Source organism: Aquarana catesbeiana, linkage group LG03 (assembly GCF_042186555.1).
Source record: "Aquarana catesbeiana isolate 2022-GZ linkage group LG03, ASM4218655v1, whole genome shotgun sequence".
Classification (NCBI taxonomy): domain Eukaryota; kingdom Metazoa; phylum Chordata; class Amphibia; order Anura; family Ranidae; genus Aquarana; species Aquarana catesbeiana.
The window spans coordinates 53,642,263-53,660,874 of NC_133326.1; the positions used below are offsets into that span (position 1 = coordinate 53,642,263).

The 18,612-nt window shown below is 44.3% G+C and overlaps 1 protein-coding gene across 14 annotated transcripts in view; it reads left to right on the top strand.

Annotated features, from left to right (window-relative positions):
* The window catches only part of PPIP5K1 (diphosphoinositol pentakisphosphate kinase 1), a 306,207-nt gene that overhangs the window by 233,653 nt on the left and 53,942 nt on the right, over positions 1–18,612 (top strand). For 10 of the 14 annotated variants that reach the window (XM_073618536.1, XM_073618533.1, XM_073618535.1 and 7 more), the window contains one exon: positions 10,066–10,128. The exons of the other annotated variants lie outside the window; for them this stretch is intronic. In XM_073618536.1, the coding sequence (XP_073474637.1) occupies positions 10,066–10,128 (63 nt within the window). The remainder of the gene's footprint in view (positions 1–10,065; positions 10,129–18,612) is intronic. 14 annotated transcript variants of the gene reach the window in all.

Consider the following 18,612-nt stretch of genomic DNA (forward strand, 5'->3'; position numbering starts at 1 on the left):
TACTCCATCTCCAGGTAAATGGACACTGGTAGACCTAAGGTCTTCAGACAGGAAGTGATCCCCTATATAATCCCTCCCATACAGGAAGCACTTCAGTGTTTTACCACTATCTGCAAGGTGGAGTGCACGGTTTGTTTTTTGCTCTCTGAGCTCCAGCTCTCTAGACCCTGCGAAGTGTAATCCTGGACACCACAGCGCTAAGGTATTCCTGCAGGGTGCTGTACAGGTTCAAGGGAGTGAACCCTAAATATGAAAAGGGTACCCAGTCCTTGAAGGTCCTCAAATGACAGGAACTTGCCGTGATGGGTGAAGTTTTGGCTCTCAGTTTCTAAGCTGCCCTGTGCCTGGACGGGTAAGTGAAACCCTTTTATTATTGTGGGGTGCCCCAGTGATTGTAACAATCAGTCAAGCTAGCTAGAGGCTGCACACCTGTGTGCGGTGACCATATGGGGGAGTTTTGGGCTAGCTGTGGGTGTTTGCAAAGTGTACTTTTTTTTGCTTGTGTCTGGCTGTTTTTTACCTGTGTGATGGTGCACGATGGTGCGCCATTTCGCCTTGGTTCACCATGGCACACGTGCATTCGCAAAAGCGCCGCTGGACTGGCAGTTTGGCGGCCATGGCGCACGCAGGCTTCCCCACACATGCGCAGTAGCCTTTACCTGGGTGCATGAAGATTCACGTCATATTCAAATACAGCCACGTCGTTCGCTGGGACCACGCACGTACATGCACACGCATGCACAGAACGTTCTGGCCCACAGCCAGCTTATTTAAGCTGTATATGCCAAGCATGCGGTGCTTCCAAAAGGCAGCTGTGGGACACAGAGCAGGCTCTGAACAGGCAGTTGCAGCAGTTCATTTCTCCTTACCCGGGTAAAGTGAGTCACCAAGTGATGCTTGGCAGGCTAAGGTGCTTAGCAGGATTGTTGCATAGGTGCTTGGTGAGCCCTATTAAAGGATTCTGAGGTGTTCTAATACCACACCCAAGTACACTCTTTTTGTGGCTAGTAAAAATCTTCAAAAAAGAGGAGTGGGACTAACACTACAGGGAAGTGCACTCCTATGTCGTCAGTAGTTCCTGATGAACCTAGTCATATCCCTAGTGTTGTATCCCCTAAAGGACCAGAGGCTTCCGGGCAATCTGAGCCGCTGCGCCTATCTGGTATTGTGCCTACAGTCAATGCTGCTGCTTCACCCTTTATCACCAAGGATGAACTGTCCTCGACCCTAGCCGGGTTAGAGCATTGGATTCCTGGCAGGATTGCCTCCATCCCGCAGGGTGGCAAGAAGCGTGACAGAGCTCCCTCCCTGGAGACTCCTAGTTTGGAACAGGAATGGGTTGAGAATGGGGAAGCGCTAAAAAGCTCAGGATTATGTGGAGGGCCTGGTGGATGAGTCTGCTTCCGAGCAATCTGGACAAAGGGATATCCAGTTGATGTCTGCCCCTCAGTCGCAGAGGCTTTTCATCCTGACTCTGACCAAAATGGTTCATTCTGCCTTTAAGTTGCCTCTTGCAGAAGTGACTGAGCCCCCCTGGTCCTCTTGGGATCCCTGAGGCCTTTTCAGGCTGCACAGGCTTTCCCCCTACACCCCCTGCTGGAACAGGCAGTATATGCTGATTGGGAACATCCTGACAGGATTTTGTTCCTCTTAAGAGGTTTTCCCTTTTAATACCCCATGGATGAAAAGTTTGTCAAAAAAGTGGAGTATGCCAGCCGTAGATGCAGCAATCTCTTCCTTAAACAAGACCTTAACTTGTCCGGTAAATAATGCACAGGGCTTGAAAGACCCTGTTCACAAGAAATTGGAGTCATTATTAAAGGCTTCCTTTTCTTTGGCCAGTTCAGCTATTCAGCCAGCTGTTGCAGCAATTGGTATCTGCCAGTCCCTAAAGGATCAGATCAAATGGCCTGTTAGGCCTAACCAGGAGGATGATCTGCCTGAAAATAAGACAGATATTCCTCGAGCGCTGTGTTTTGCTGTTGATGCCTTAAAAGGATTTAATACAGCATGTTTCTCGTTTGGCTCTCTTGTCTGTACATATACATAGACTTTTTTGGGCTTAAGAATTGGTCAGTCGAGCTTCCTTGTGAAAGGGAATTGGCAGGTTTCCCTTTTCATGGAGATTGTTTTATTTGGTGATCATTTGGACAAATATATCCAAAAGCTTTCCGGAGGGAAGAGTTCTCTACTTTCTGTGAAGAAAAGCACCAGGCGTCCCTCGTTTAAATCTTCAGGGACTGCTTCCTCAAATGTCTCAGCGCCAGGGCAGTTCCGCCACCAGAGGGCACTAGGGCCAGGGGCAAGCCGCAAGGCCAGGGCCCGAAAAAGCCCTGGATCCAAAATTCTTCTAAACCCTGCACCAAGCCCTAATTTTGAGGGCACCCCCCCACTTCATCGAATGGGGGGAAGGCTGCTGCACTTTTTTCAGACATTTTGAGAAAAATATTTCAGGATGAGTGGGTCACCTCAATTATATCTTGCGGTTACAAGCTGGAGTTTTCAAGATCCAGCGTCTCCAAAAAGAGACTTATTGCTTCAGGCTCTACATCATTTAGTGCATCAGGGAGTGATTGTACAGTTTCCTGTATCCGAAAGAGCTAACCTGTTTTACAGTTTAAAAACCAAACAGGGTCACAAGGCCCATTTTTGGACCTAAGATCCCTGAACCAGTATATACTAATCCAGTCCTTTCGGATGGAGTCTGTCCGCTCAATTGTAGCCTCTCTCCAGATGGAAGACTTTTTAGCCTCCATCGAAATAAGACGCGTATTTACACGTACCTATCGTTCAGCCTCATTAGAGGTTCCTGCGATTTGCAGTAGAGGAACGTCAATTTCACTTTGTGGCTCTACCCTTCGGGCTTGCTACAGCTCCCCGGGTGTTCACAAAGGTCCTAGCACCAGTACTGGGTCTTTTAAAGGCCCAAGGAATCCTGGTGCTTGGGTATCTGGGTAACTTGGAGAGTACTAACTACAGATACCAGTCTCTCAGGCTGGGGAGCGACCCTAGAAGGGCTCACAGCTCGGGGGAAATGGTCAGGGACAGAACAGATCCTGTCCAATAACGTCTTGGAATTACGGGCAGTACGCATGCCCCCTACGGGCCTGGACAGTGGAGCTTCAGGACTGCCCTATCAGGGTACAGTCAGACAATGCCACTGCAGTGGCCTATTTAAACCACCAAGGTGGTACCAGGAGTCGTTAAGCTCTGAAGGAGGTGAACCACATACTATCCTGGGCAGAGGGACATGTGCCGATTATATCGGCAGTCCATATCCCAGGAGTAGAGTACTGGAAGGCAGATTATCTCAGCCTCCAGCAGATCTGCCCAGGGGAATGGTCCCTACACCCATGGGTGTTCCAGGAAATTTGCCAGCGTTGGGGATGGCCAGAGGTCGACCTATTGGCATCCAGGTTCAACAACAATCTACAGCAATTTGTGTCCCGAACAAGGGATCCTCTGGCAATCGGAGCAGAAGCTCTCATAGTTCCATGGAGCCAGTACTCCCTGGTTTATGCTTTCCCTCCGATCCCTCTCCTTCCACATTTGTTGCGCAGCATTCGGAAAGAAGGGGTTCCAGTCATTCTGGTGGCATCAGCCTGGCCCAGAAGGCCCTGGTTACCAGAGATTGCAAGACTGACAATAGATGGGCCGTGGACCCTTTTTTACGTCGCCCCGATCTACTGTCCTATATTCCACCCCAATTTATAGTCTCTAAATTTGACGGCGTGGCTATTAAAGCCAGAGTGCTGAAGGACCGTGGCTTCTCGGGACCAGTAGTGTCTACCCTAGTGAATGCTAGAAAAGCTGTCACTAGAAAAATTTATCATAAGGTCTGAAAAACTTATTGCTTGGTGTGAAGCCATAAAATGGCATCCTCAGGGAAATACGTGATTGGGAGAATTCTCTCCTTTCTACAGCTGTGGAAATCAAATTGGCTTTGAGTACAATCAGAGGTTATGTTTCAGCCCCATCAGTATTCTTCCAAAGGCCTTTAGCCTCCCATTCACTGATCCAAACCTTTATGCAGGGGGTAACTAGCCTGCTTCCCCTCATTAGGTCACATACAGTGGGGCAAAAAAGTATTTAGTCGGCCACCAATTGTGCAAGTTCTCCTACTTAAAAAGATGAGAGAGGCCTGTAATTGTCATCATAGGTATATATCAACTATGAGAGACAAAATGTGGAAACAAATCCAGACAATCACATTGTCTGATTTTTGAAAGAATTTATTTGCAAATTATGGTGGAAAATAAGTATTTGGTCAATATCAAAAGTTCATCTCAATACTTTGTTATATATCCTTTGTTGGCAATGACAGAGGTCAAACGTTTTCTGTCACAAGATTGTCACACACTGTTGTATGCTGGCCCATTCCTCCATGCAGATCTCCTCTAGAGCAGTGATGTTTAGGGGCTGTCGCTGGGCAACACGGACTTTCAACTCCCTCCAAAGGTTTCTATGAGGTTGAGATCTGGAGACTGGCTAGGTCACTCCAGGACCTTGAAATGCTTCTTACGAAGCCACTCCTTCTTTGCTCGGGCGGTGTGTTTGGGATCATTGTCATGCTGAAAGACCTAGCCACGTTTCATCTTCAGTGCCCTTGCTGATGGGAGGAGGTTTGTACTCAAAATCTCATGATACATGGCCCCATTCATTCTTTCATGTACAGTTGTCCTGTTCCCTTTGCAGAGAGACAGCCCCAAAGCATGATGTTGCCACCTCCATGCTTCACAGTAGGTATGGTGTTCTTTGGTTGCAACTCAGCATTCTCTCTCCTCCAAACACGACGAGTTTCATGTGACCGTATGACATTCTCCCAATCCTCTTCTGGATCATCCAAATGCTCTCTAGCAAACCTCAGACGGACCCGGACATGTACTGGCTTAAGCAGGGGAACACGTCTGGCATCTGAGTCCCTGGCAGCGTAGTATGTTACTGATGGTAGCCTTTCTTACCTTGGTCCCAGCTCTCTGCAGGTCATTCACTAGGTCCCCCCGTGTGGTTCTGGTCACCATTCTTGTGATCATTTTGACCCCACGGGGTGAGATCTTGCATGGAGCCCCAGATCGAGGGAGATTATCAGTGGTCTTGTAAGGCTTCCATTTTCTAATTATTGCTCCCACAGTTGATTTCTTCACACCAAGCTGCTTGCCTATTGCAGATTCAGTCCTCCCAGCCTGGTGCAGGTCTACAATTTTGTTTCTGGCGTCCTTTGACAGCTCTTTGGTCTTCACCATAGTGGAGTTTGGAGTGTGACTGTTTGAGGTTGTAGACAGGTGTCTTTTAAAGAAGAAGATACAGGTCTGTGAGAGTCAGAAATCTTGCTTGTTTGTAGGTGACCAAATACTTATTTTCCACCATAATTTGCAAATAAATTCTTTCAAAAATCAGACAATGCGATTGTCTGGATTTGTTTCCACATTTTGTCTCTCATAGTTGAGGTATACCTATGATGACAATTACAGGCCTCTCTCATCTTTTTAAGTGGGAGAACTTGCACAATTGGTGACTGACTAAATACTTTTTTGCCCCACTGTATGTGTCCTTGGAACTTGAACTTGGTGTTGTCTGTTACAAAAACAACCATTTGAACCTATCAAGGAAATTCCATTAGACTTGCTGTCATCCAGGCTAGCCTTTCTTATGGCCATCACCTCGGCTAGAAGGGTGTCGGAGTTGGCAGCACTTTAATGCAGGGAACCATAGTTGATCCTTCACCACGACAGGGTCGTGTTACGACCTGTTCCATCCTTTTTTGACTAAAAAGGTGCCGGCCTTTCATTTAAATCAGGACATTATTTTGCCTTCCTTTTTTCTCTTCGCTTCACTCGGCGGAAGAGAGACAACTGCACTCATGGGACGTTGTCCAGGCAGTCAAGGTTTATTTGTCTAGATCTGTGGAGATCCGAGGATCAGACCTCTTTTTTTGTTTTACCAAAAGGACCAGGCAGCTTCCAAGGCTTCCATTGCCAATTGGGTCCGTCAATTGATCATTCAGGCCTAAGGTCTCAAACATAAAGCTCCTCCCTTTAGGGTGAGAGCTCATTGTACCAGGAGTGTAGGAACCTCCTGGGCTTTAAACCATCAGGTATCTGTGGCTCAGATTTGTAAAGCTGCTACCTGGTCTTCAGTGCATACGTTCACAAAATTTTATCAAGTGGATGTTCAAACAGCCAAGGATTCGGCTTTCAGCTGCAGTGTACTGGGGGCTGCCGCATACGTTCTGATGGCTATTGTTTGGCAGGGTGTCTCCCTCCCCTAAAGGCTATTGCTATGGGACGTCCCAGTAGGTAATGAATATTAGCCTGACTGTGTCCCATGATGTATGAAAAAGAAAATAGTATTTTTCCGCCATACTTACCTGGAAAATCCTTTTCTTTGAGTACATCATTGGACACAGATCCCTCCCCTCTTTTTTGAGGATTCAGTGCTTGCTACAAAACTTCCTGTTTGGGAGGGGTTATATAGGGGATCACTTCCTGTCTAAAGACCTTTGGTCCACCAGTGTCCATTCACCTGGAGATGGAGTATAACCCAGTAGGTAATGAATATTAGCCTGACCCTGTGTCCCATGATGTACTCAAATAAAAGGATTTTACAGGAAAGTATGTTTTTGTTTTGGTCTTGTTAAGAACTTGTCAGAAACTGTTGTGTTTCTTTTTTACCTTTTTTTTTTTTTTTTTTTTGGTGAATGAGTACTATGTGCCCCATACTCTCTCACATGAGGGGGCCAGATCGGGAGACCTCCTTATTGTTAAAGGGGCTTCCAGATTCGGATAAGCCCCCTGCCAGAAGACCCCCTCACACAGCAGGTCAGGGCCTGCCAGGCTGCATGCTCAGGATATGGATCTGATATGGATTTTGGAGGGGGGGGGGGGGACTTCTATACCAACTAGTTTTACCTTTTTTTTTTTTTTTTTTTTTGGTGCGTTTTCTCCCTTTAAAATCCATGCCAGATCTGAGGGCCAAAGAACAAGAGGAATGTGTAGCAATAAGGCAGCGCAAATGGGCATTTGCTCATTTGTTTGAAGAGATAATCCATCCTGCTTAGGTATTTTGACCCAATTATTTGACTATCATATTTTAAACACTGAGTGTTAACTAAAAAAGTGGGTGCTTTCCATGTCTGGCCTTGTAAACTGTCATCTTTCTACTGCTGCAGCATGCACAAATGTTATACATATATCTAGATAAAATTCCAAAAGTCTAGGTGTTTTAAGATATATCATTCTTCAACCTGTGTACAAAAAGCTGAACTCCTGGCAAACCACTTCATACAATGTATATACTTATATATAAATGAATATATGTGAACCATGCTACCTGCCAATGGATTTGTAAACATGATCAGCCAGTTTTTTGACCCATGCATCCTATACTGCTACTGTATAGATGGGTAGAACAGACATATACCCGTGGAATTTACCTTAAAGAAAGTGTCACATTTCTCATGGTCTTGTGGGAGGTGAAAGAGACACAATCTTCTTTGGTAAAATTTTGTATGGGAGATATGAACAGCTGGACACTGAACCCACCTGTCCCCAATAAAAGCTTAATTTCAGGTGGAGTTGGATTTTAAAACAAAATGCAACTTTGTATTTATTATTATTATTATACAGGATTTATATAGCGCCAACAGTTTGCGTAGCGCTTTACAACATCGGGGAAGACAGTACAATTACAATGCAATTCAATATAGGAGGGATCAGAGGGCCCTGCTCGTTAGAGCTTACAATCTAGAAGGGAGGTTCAAGTGGAACAAAGGGTAGTAGCTGTGGGGGATGATCAGATGGACAAAATGAAAATACCATTGTTAGGTGTGGGTAGGATAGGCTTCTCTGAAGAGGAGAGATCGTCTAAAAGTTAAAGTGGTGTTCCAGCCGAAGTTATACTTTTTATATAAAAATACCCCTATAATACACAAGCTTAATGTATTCTAGTAAAGTTAGTCTGTAAACTAAGGTCTGTTTAGTTAGTTTATAGCAGTAGTTTGTTATTTTATAAACTTACAGCAGGCTGTGGCCATCTTAAGGGTGGGCATCTGAAGCCAGACTGTATTTCCTGGATCTCATCCTTGCAGATCTCGTACATGCTCAGTGCAGCACAAGCAGTGTAATAGGTTTCAGGTCAGATTTCCATAGCAACGGCAGTTTCAGAGGAAGTTGCCGCCCCTTCCCAGAAGGCATTGCAAATAGGAAATGATGCGATGGGCCGCGGCCAGGGAGGAGGAAGTAAAAAAAGAATACAGCAGATATACAGTAGGTGCTGAGAAAAAAATTTTAAAAATCCAATTTGTTTACAGTGCACAGTTTAGCGAGGGATGCTGAAGAGTTGTAAAAGTGGGTGGAACTCCACTTTAATAGAGTAGGAGATAGAAGGACAGATTGGGGTAAGGAGTTCCATAGGCTTGGAGAGGCTCTGGAAAAGTCCTGGAGACGAGCATGGGAGGAGGTGATGAGTGAGCTAGAGAGCAGGAGGTCTTGAGAAGAACAAAGAGAACGATTAGGTTGGCATTTTGAGACTAGGTCAGTGATGTAGCTGGGGGCAGAGTTGTGGATTGCTTTGTAGGTAGTTGTTAGTATTTTGAATTTAATTTGATGGGTGAGCGGAAGCCAGTGGGAGATTGACAGAGAGGAGTAGCATTATTATACAGTATATCACAAAGGTGAGTACACCTCTCATATTTTTGTAAATATTTTATTATATTATATAATTTTATTATATCTTTCATGTGACAACAAATTAAATTACACTTTGCTACAATGTAAAGTGGTGAGTGTACAGCTTGTATAATACCCTGTACACACAGTCGGACATTGATCGGACATTCCGACAACAAAATCCATGGATTTTTTCCGACTGATGTTGGCTCAAACTTGTCTTGCATACACACGGTCGCACAAAGTTGTCAGAAAATCTGATCGTTCTGAACGCGGTGACGTCAAACACGTACGTCGGGACTATAAACGGGGCAGTAGCCAATAGCTTTCGTCTCTTAATTTATTCTGAGCATGCGTGGCACTTTGTGCGTCGGAATTGTCCACACACGGTCGGAATTTACGCGAACGGATTTTGTTGTCGGAAAATTTTATAGCCTGCCCTCAAACTTTGTGTGTCGGAAATTCCGATGAAAAAAGTCAGATGAAGCCTACACACGGTCGGAATTTCCGACAGCAAGCTCCGATCGCACATATTTCGTCGGAAAGTCCGACCGTGTGTACAAGGCATTACAGTGTAAATTTGCTGTTCCCTCAAAATATATCTCAACACAACCATTAATGTCTAAACTGCTGGCAACAAAAGTTAGTTAACCCCTAAGTGAAAATGTCCAAATTGGGCCGGCGTTGTTGGGCACAAGTAGGCGGCATTGTTGCTGCTCAGACACAAAAACGCATTAGCACCTTGAGGCGATTCAGTTCGCATTTGCAGCGCTTTACAAATCATTCTTTCATTCATTCATTCATTGTTGGGCACAGGTGAACCGGCATTGTGTTTGATTATTTTCCCCTTACAGTAACAGGCCAGCAGATTTTGATGCTACTTACAGGCTGAAAATGAATTGAGCAACTGTCATTTCATGTCTACTAGTACTCATCTGTCACATTTCTAGTGCAGGTTAGAAAAGGAAAGCTAGCCTTTGATCCATTGCTGTATGCAATGCTGACAATTTTAACCATTTTTCATACTTGAATCAGTTGTGCTTTTTTTCCAAACAATTGGTAAAGTGAAAGTTGTCACTACATTTTCTCATTTCTTTTTCTGTTCTGTAGTCCACAGCTGAACCTGATCCATGATTTGGGAAATTAGAACACGCAGTAACATCTTTGGATGGATAACCTATGCATGAAAAGCATAACGTTATAAACTGATCTTTTTCTGAAACTGATTTTCTTCTGTGTGTGGCTTGTGATAATAACCACAAAGCGAATGGATGATGTTTTGGCTTTAACACAAGTTGCTGTTTGTTGTCCCAGGATCCTTTTGGTGTGTATATGTGCTTGTCTTGGTGGCCAAAACCAGGATGTTAATGCCAATGCCTGTTTTCTTTTATTTCCTCAGAACTGTTGTCTATGCCAGCTGTAAAACGATTTTCTGTGTCGTTTGCAAAGCATCCGACTAATGGTACGTTTGCTTACTTGATTTGAAGTGTTGCCTCACATTATTAACCCCATTTTTATTTTTACTTAAATTCTTTTGTCATTCCGACATCTTTTGTTCATATTGATACTATGATGTGGATCCTTCCTTTCCTCTTTTCCATCATTTTACTTCAAGTGATTTATTTTCCTCTTTTTGTGTCGTATCGTGCTTTTCATCCATCTTCCAACTTTGTGACGTCGCAAGATCCAGTTCTTGCGCGGTCGTCTGTGTGGTAGATTCCTGCAAGGGCGTTCTGAGATGATCTTGTAAGCATACATCATTCAGATTAAAAAAAAAAAAAGTAGTACAAATTACATAATATTTTTCAAATTGTGTCACTTCAATTTTGCTTAATTTTATAAAATCTGCTGTGTTTGAAATTTCCTCGGAAAAATATTTTTAATAGACTAGATAATTGTTTCTCAAAAGCAATGCATTCTCTCTTTTTCAGTAAACCCATAAAATATGGATTTCTTAACTGTCAGCAAAGCTCAGAGGTGGTTTTGGATTGCAGTCTAGATTTTTTTAACAGAAACTCCACAAAAAGAAAGCCAAAGACAAAGAAGACTGTGGAGTCTATTTATAAAAAAAGATTTGCATAGCTATTCATCCAGCGACATTTAAAGTTTTACTAAACCCACAACAGTAAAATCAGTGTGTACAGTGGGGAAAATAATTATTTGATCCCCTGCAGATTTTGTAAGTTTGCCCAATAAGTATTTGATCCTCAAGAAAACATGACTTAGTACTTGGTGAAGAAACCTTTGTTGGCAAGCACAGATGTAAGATGTTTCTTGTAGTTGGTTACCAGGTTTTCACACATCTCAGAAGGGATTTTGGTCCACTCTTCTTTACAGATCTTCTCTAAATCCTTAAGGATTTTGGCTGTCTCTTGACAACTCGAAGCTTCAACTCTCTTCATACATTTTCTACAGGATTAAGGTCTGTAGACTGACTAGGCTACTCCATGACCTTAACGTGCTTCTTCTTGAGCCACTCCTTTGTTGCCTTGGCAGTATGTTTTGGGTCATTGTCATGCTAAAAGACCCATCCACAACCCATCTTCAGTGTTCTGGCTGAGGGAAGGAGGTTCTCATCCAAGAATTTACAATACATGGCCTCGTCCATTGGTCCCTCAATGCGGAAAAGTTGGTCTGTACCTTTTAGCAGAGAAACAGCCTCAAAGCATAATGTTTCCACCTCCGTGCTTGACTGTAGGGATGGTGTTCTTGGGGTCATAGTCGGCATTTTTCTTCCTCCAAACACGGCGTGTCGAGTTAATGCCAAAGAGCTCAATTTTGGTCTCATCTGACCACAGCACTTTCTCCCAATCCTTCTCGGAATCATTTAGATGTTCATTGGCATCACTGTACATGTGCCTTCTTGAGGAGGGGGACTCGCCGTGTTTGGGGGGGAAGAAAAATGCTATTACCCTAAGAACACAATCCCTACAGTCAAGCATTGAGGTTATGTTTGGGGCTGTTTCTCTGCTAAAGGTACAAACCGACTTTGCCGCATTGAGGGGCCATTGGGTGGGGCCATGTATTGTAAAATCTTGGATGAGAACCTTCTTCCCTCAGCCAGAACGTCGTAGATGGGTCTTTCAGCATGACAATGACCCAAAACGTACTGCCAAGGCAACAAAGGAGTGGCTCAAGAAGAAGCACATTAAGGTAATGGCATGGCCTAGTCAGTTTTCAGACCTTAATCCTATAGAAAATTTATGGAGGGAGCTGAAACTTTGAGTTGCCAAGCGACAGCCAAGAAACCTTAAGGATTTGGAGAAGATCTGTAAAGAAGAGTGGACCAAAATATCTCCTGAGATGTGTGCAAACCTGGTCACCAACTACAAGAAACGTCTTATCTCTGTGCTTGCCAATAAGGGTTTCTCCACCAAGTACTAAGTCACGTCTTGCTTGGGGATCAAAAACGTATTTTACTCACTGAACTGCAACTCAATTTATAACATTTGTATCATTTGTTTTTTCTGGATTTTTGGTTGATATTCTGTCTTTATCATTAAAAATTCACCTTTGATAAAAAAAATCTAGACCCTTAATTTCTTTGTAAGTGGGCAAACTTACAAAATTTGCAGGGAATCAAATAATTATTTTCCCCACTCTATAAGCAGTAAAGCATGCTTGTTATACGCACTGTAGAACCTAAGGGGTTAATCCTCTGCATTGTGTATAACAGCTGTGTGATCTTGTCTCTCTGATCCTCCTCTTCTTTAACTGACTCCAACACATTTCCTGATAGAACAGAGCATTGGGGGACAGGCTGCACATGCTCAGTTAGTTTGGTGTATATTGCTAAAGAGTTGTTTTTTTTCTTGGGAGAGTGTATGTGATCAGCACAGGGTCAATCAGCACTGTCCAGACAGAGGATCAGGGGAGAATGAAAACTTCTCCTACAAGCTTTAAGCAGACACTGATGCAAGTCACAAGACTGCTCTAACTGCTGATGAGAAAAGGTATTTAGCAGTTTATATTTACTAAAACTATTGCATTTCCATGTTATGTGTACTGTGGGAGATCAGATCTAGTGAATGCAGGGTCCTGGGTTTAGTAACACTTTATTGTACATTCATTCTATGTGAAGTAACCAGCTGTTGTGACGAGGAAATATAAAATGTTCTTGGGCCTAGGTTACACTTGTGGTTGGGGGTCAGGGCAGCAAAAATAGGCAGTTAAGCTGCAGTTTTACCAACTCCTGACCACTGCCAACTCCTTAAGCTGCAAAGGCAGATGAGGGTTGTACATATGGCACAGCAAAAACTGTACTCCCTGTAATGTTCTGCAGACAGCACTGCCACCAAACAACCTATTTAAGTACTTGGGAATGCACTACACTATTGCAATGCAATCAGTTGCAGCAAGTTGGTGTGGTCATACAGGGTTAAAACGGGCGCTTAGGAGGCAACATATTGCTTTTTCAGCCGCCTGGCAAATGCCCTCTGCAAAGAGAGAAAAATGCTCTCCAGTGATATGTGTAACAGGAAAACGGAAAATTGTATACTCACCTTTCCGTAATTTTCCTTTCCTGTCGTATCTTCATGGCAGAATACACTTTGGGTTGTGACTCCGCCCCTCACAACCTGATAGGACCACATAGCTATAAGTTGTAAAGATGGCCCCTGCCCCAGTATTCTCCGTATATATCACCTCAGACGGGTGGGAGATTGTATGCTGCCATGAAGATACGACAGGAAAGGAAAATTACGCAAAGGTGAGTATACAATTTTCCGTTTTCCTGTCGCATCATGGCAGCATACACTTTGGGGAGTAACTCACAAAGACTGGGTGGGAATTCAAACTAAGTTTATCAACAAAGAACAGAAGAATTGGCCTGGATAACGGATCTTCCGAAATCCACTGTGGATAAGCAGGCGGAATCCACCTTGTAATGGAACATAAAGGTGTTCCTGGAGGACCAGGACCAAGGTTAATCTCCTGGTTGAAGTGAAAGGATGAGAATACCTTGGGGATGAACCGGTCCGAAGGTTTCAAGACTAATCTGTCTGGCAATACAATCAGATATGGATCACTGACCATTAAGGCTTGCATCTCTGACACCCTCTTAGCCGATGTTATGGCTAACAGGAATGAGACTTTCAGCGTCAGATCCCATAAGGATATGTTCTCATTTGGAAAGAAGGGCTCCTTAGATAGAGTTTCCAGTACGACTGAGAGGTCCCAGACTGGGAAGGAAGGTTTTCTAGGCAGCCTCAGCTTTAGACAGGCCCGTTGGAACTGAACCACAAGGGGATCTTGTGCCCATCTGACTCCTGTCAAGGCGGACAGGGCCGAGACTTGGACCTTTAAGGTACTTGATCTAAGGCCCTTCTCTAGGCCTAGTTGAAGGAACTCCAGGACCTGTGACACCGATGGTGAGGATGGGTCCCAACCTTGCTGTTAAGCGAAGGCAGTAAACTTCTCCCAGACTCGCCTGTAAGTATTATTCGTGGTAGGCCTCCTGGCCTGGAGTAGGGTATCCACTACCCTCTGGGAACAGCCTTGCTCTAGGTACCTAGCCCTTTCAGTCTCCAAGCCATCAAATGTAGCTTCTCCGGGTTCGGGTGAAGAAGATGACCTTGGGAGAGTAGGTCTGGCGGTAACGGAAGGGGCAGGGGATCTGCCGTATTCAGCTGCATCAGAGCGGTAAACCATGGCCTCCTTGGCCAGAAGGAAATCACTGCCACCACCAGTGCCGATGACTCCTTGAGTCTCAGGAGAAACCTCGCTATGAGAGGAGTTGGAGGGAAGATGTATCCCAGCTGGAAGTTCCAGGGGTGCAGGAGACAATCTGTCCCCTCCGCCGAAGGGAATGGTATTCTTGATAGGAATCTCCGACATTTCGCATTCTCTGGGGTTGCCGCCAGGTCTATCTCTGGTGAACCCCAAGTCCGGGATATGAGGGCGTAGGCCTGTGGGTTCAGAGACCACTCATGGTTGGAGGTGAAATTCCTGCTCAGCGGGTCGGCCAACACGTTCTGGACTCCCGGAACATAGACTGCCCTTAGGCTTAACAGGTTCAGTTGTGCCCACTCTAGGACAGGACGGACCTCCTGCATCATGGACCTGCTTCTGGTGCCCCCCTGCCTGTTTACATAGGCAACCGCAACCTTGTTGTCCATTCTCAGAAGAACATGTCTTCCTCTCAAGAGGGAGCTGAAGGACAGGAGCGCCTGGAGTGCTGCTCTCATTTCTAACACATTTGACAGTGTCCTGTGCCCTGAATGGCCAGCGGCCTTGAGCCGTAAAGTGCTGATGGTGAGCTCCCCCGAGATGCCCGACCGCACAGGGGAGAGACAGAAAAGTACCACAATGCCCAGCAAGCTGCACCAAAAAATGGGAAAGGCAGATGGAGACCGCTGCACACAACTAAGCCTGTTTAAGGCTTATACTGAAGCCGCATATACCCCTGAGATCACCAGAGTGGGGTTCCTTCCATCTAGCACATTTAGAGGCTGTACAGGCAAGGACTTCCACCCAGGAGAGGCTAGAACCTGGCTGGGACGAATTCGGTAAGGGGGTGCTTCTGACATCTTCAGTCCTTCAGGTGAGGAAAAATAAGAGAATACTGGGGCGGGGGGCCATCTTTACAACTTATAGCTATGTGGTCCTATCAGGTTGTGAGGGGCGGAGTCACAACCCAAAGTGTATGCTGCCATGATGCGACAGGAAACCCTGTTAAATGTAAGTTGATACTTGGTGCAATCTATTCCCAATGGCCTGACACACGGCCATTCCTTTTACACATATCACTGGCGAGTTCTGTTCTCTATTTCAGAGGAGAAAGTAGCCCAAGACCATTTGCCCAGAAGATAAAACACCCTAAGAATATTTAATTTTGTCCCAAACAGCTGGTTACTTTGCACAGAACAAATGTACGTGCATTTTCATTGGGGGAATAGCCTATACCATTTTTTATACATAGACCCTATGTGTATTTACCATAAGTTTTTGTGCTAAGCTTCCATTTTTTTAGATCAAGTGGGGCATTAAGAGTAATATGACATAGCAGAATAAGCTTACTACTTTGGAAAGTAGGATAGCTGAAATGCAGGTACACTAACTGGATGCATATATGACATATAGGAGAATGTGTTTTAAGCAGTGAATGTAGCATTCACCAGATATTTAATGCAGGTGAATCTTAAATTATGGAGAATGATTAACCATCTTTGAATGTTTGGTGAATGCCACTTTCAATGCTTTATAAATATGCACCTTTTTTTTTTTTTTTTTTTAAAAGCACTGTGTATCATTAAAATTGCTGTGCTCTTTCTTTTAGAAAGCACTGGATTTTGACAATTTTCCATTCTTTTTTGGCATGTCAGCACTGCTGATCTCCTGCAGCCTTTTCATGTCTTAAAGCATGCACTCAAGTGGTGGCTACATGGGATTTTTGAGGATAGGTTACCTAGTTTTTGACAATATTGCACGTTGTCACAGCCACTGGGGAAAATGACAGGCTCACAATGCAGGATAGCAATTATTTGACAGGGACCCTACAACAGGAAGTGCCTGAACAAGGACCTTCATGCCAGGATTACCAAGTATTATTTTAATGAAAGCTGTGCATTTAAAAAATGAAAGCCCTACTCCATCTTCAGCAGTTTAATAGCCAGTTAATTGCATTCTGTGCTATACTTACCTTAGCACTGTTTAGCCTGTAAGGTCCCTTTCTTCCCAACATCTTCACCTTATTGATGGGCTATATGATGCCTAGTGATGCTGTTCTGCTTCCTCCTTCTCCTGGCCATTGAAGACCTGTCTCCTGTAGTCTACTTGATTAAGTGAGATGCGTAACCACACTCCTGGCTGAATCTTGTGTGTGTGAGTGTGAGCAGGGCAAGCACGCCCACATGCATTGTCCAGAAGCTTTGCTATAGTCTGAGAGCGGTGCACACACCATCACTGAATTTTGTGTGTGTGATGCTGAACTCCAGCTACAGTTCAAAGCTGTGAGACAGAATAGAAGAGGAGTCAAATCATGTGACTTGTACTTTAGGCCTCATTTTAACCACTTGCAGACCGCCGCATGTACATATACGTCGAAAGAATGGCACGGACAGGCAAATGGGTGTACAGGTACGTCCCATTAAATTTGCCACTGCGTGTTCGCGTGCGCGCGACCCTGCCGTGAGCTCCGTGAGTGTGATCCCGGGTCCGCGGGGATACCCGCGATCTCTATGTTCGCGGGGATACCCGCGATCATCTCGCGGAGAGGAAGAACGGGGAAATGCTGATGTAAACAAGCATTTTCCCATTCTGCCTAGTGACACTGATCACAGTTCCCTGTAATTGGGAGCGGTGATTAGTGTCATGTCACACGTAGCCCCTCCCCCCCCCAGATAGATTCACTCCCTAGGACACACCTAACCCCTGCAGTGCCCCTCCTGGTTAACCCCAGTCACATTTACACAGTAATCAATGCATTTTTAATCGCACTGATCGCTGTATAAATGTGAATGGTCCCAAAATAGCGCCAAAAGTGTCCAATCTGTCCACTATAATGTCACAGTCATGATAAAAATCTCTGATCGCCACCATTACTAGTAAAAAAAAAATATTAATAAAAATTCCATAAAACTATCCCCTATTTTGTAGATGCTATAACTTTTGCGTAAACCAATCAATAAACGCTTATTGCAATTTTTTTTACCAAAAATATGTAGAAGAATACGTATCGGCCTAAACTGAGGAAAAAAAGTGGGTTTTTTATATATTTTTGGGGGATATTTATTATAGCAAAAAGTAAAAAATAATGCTTTTTTTTTTTTAAATTGTCGCTCTTTTTTTGTTTATAGCGCAAAAAATAAAAAACACAGATGTGATCAAATACCACAAAAAGAGAGCTCTATTTGTGGGGAAAAAAGGACGTCAATTTTGTTTGGGAGCCACGTCGCACGACCGCACAATTGTCCGTTAAAGCGATGCAGTGCCAAATCGCAAAAAGTGCTCTGGTCTGTGACCAACCAAATGGTCCGGGCCTTAAGTGGTTAATGTAATAAATATAATTTTATTATTTATTACATTAATTCTTTGATCAGTGGTTTATGTTCCACCTCCAGGTTATTGGACACAAATAACAAAGCTTGACTCAGCCTTGCATAAACCCTCCCAGCATTGTCTTTTGTCAGTGTTTTGCTAGTGTTCCCTCAAATGTGCCTACTGCACCTGACAAACGTTTTGCCCTGCTTGCTGTACTGGACCACTTGCGCTCTCAGTGGGCCACTGTCCCTGTTCTAAACTAGATTTTATAATTACTCTTCTAACCTGTTAATGTTGCCCAAGCCAAAGGGTTTGGCCCATTTTGGACCTGAAGTGACTGAACAAGTTTTTGCACCATCATAAGTTTCATATGGAAATCTGTACCATCAGTGATTGCTTCCCCCATGGCCACAATTAACATCAAGGATGCCTACCGCCATATCCCCATGTTTCAGCCCCATCAGCGCTATCTGCATTTTCAGTTTCTGGCCTTGCCTTTTGACGTGGCCACGGCCCCACACGTATTCACAAAGGTTTTGGCCCAGGGGATTCCCGTTCCCAAAGGATCAAGGCAGCAGGTGGAATTGCCAGACTTAGCCACTCTCATAGAAGCAAGCTCAAGGAAGCTCAAGGAAAACAAATGGAAAATAGTGCTTACTGCTTTATTTATTGATTAAACACAGAATTGCACTTACATCCTAAACGCACCATAAGACTTCAAACAACCAGGATGTGGGATTACACCGCTCTGGGTAATTCTCAAGTGTCTCACAACACATTGAAAGCACATCGGCCATCACACTCCTCCTGTTAACAAAATAGAAGCTGTTTCATTATTAGTGATGTCATTCAGAGCTCTCCAGGTTTTTCAAGCCTTTGTTGCAGGTGGGAGACAGCGGAAGTGGATCTTCTGTATCCAGATTCAACAACAAATTGGACAGGTTTGTCCACCAGATTCAGAGACCCC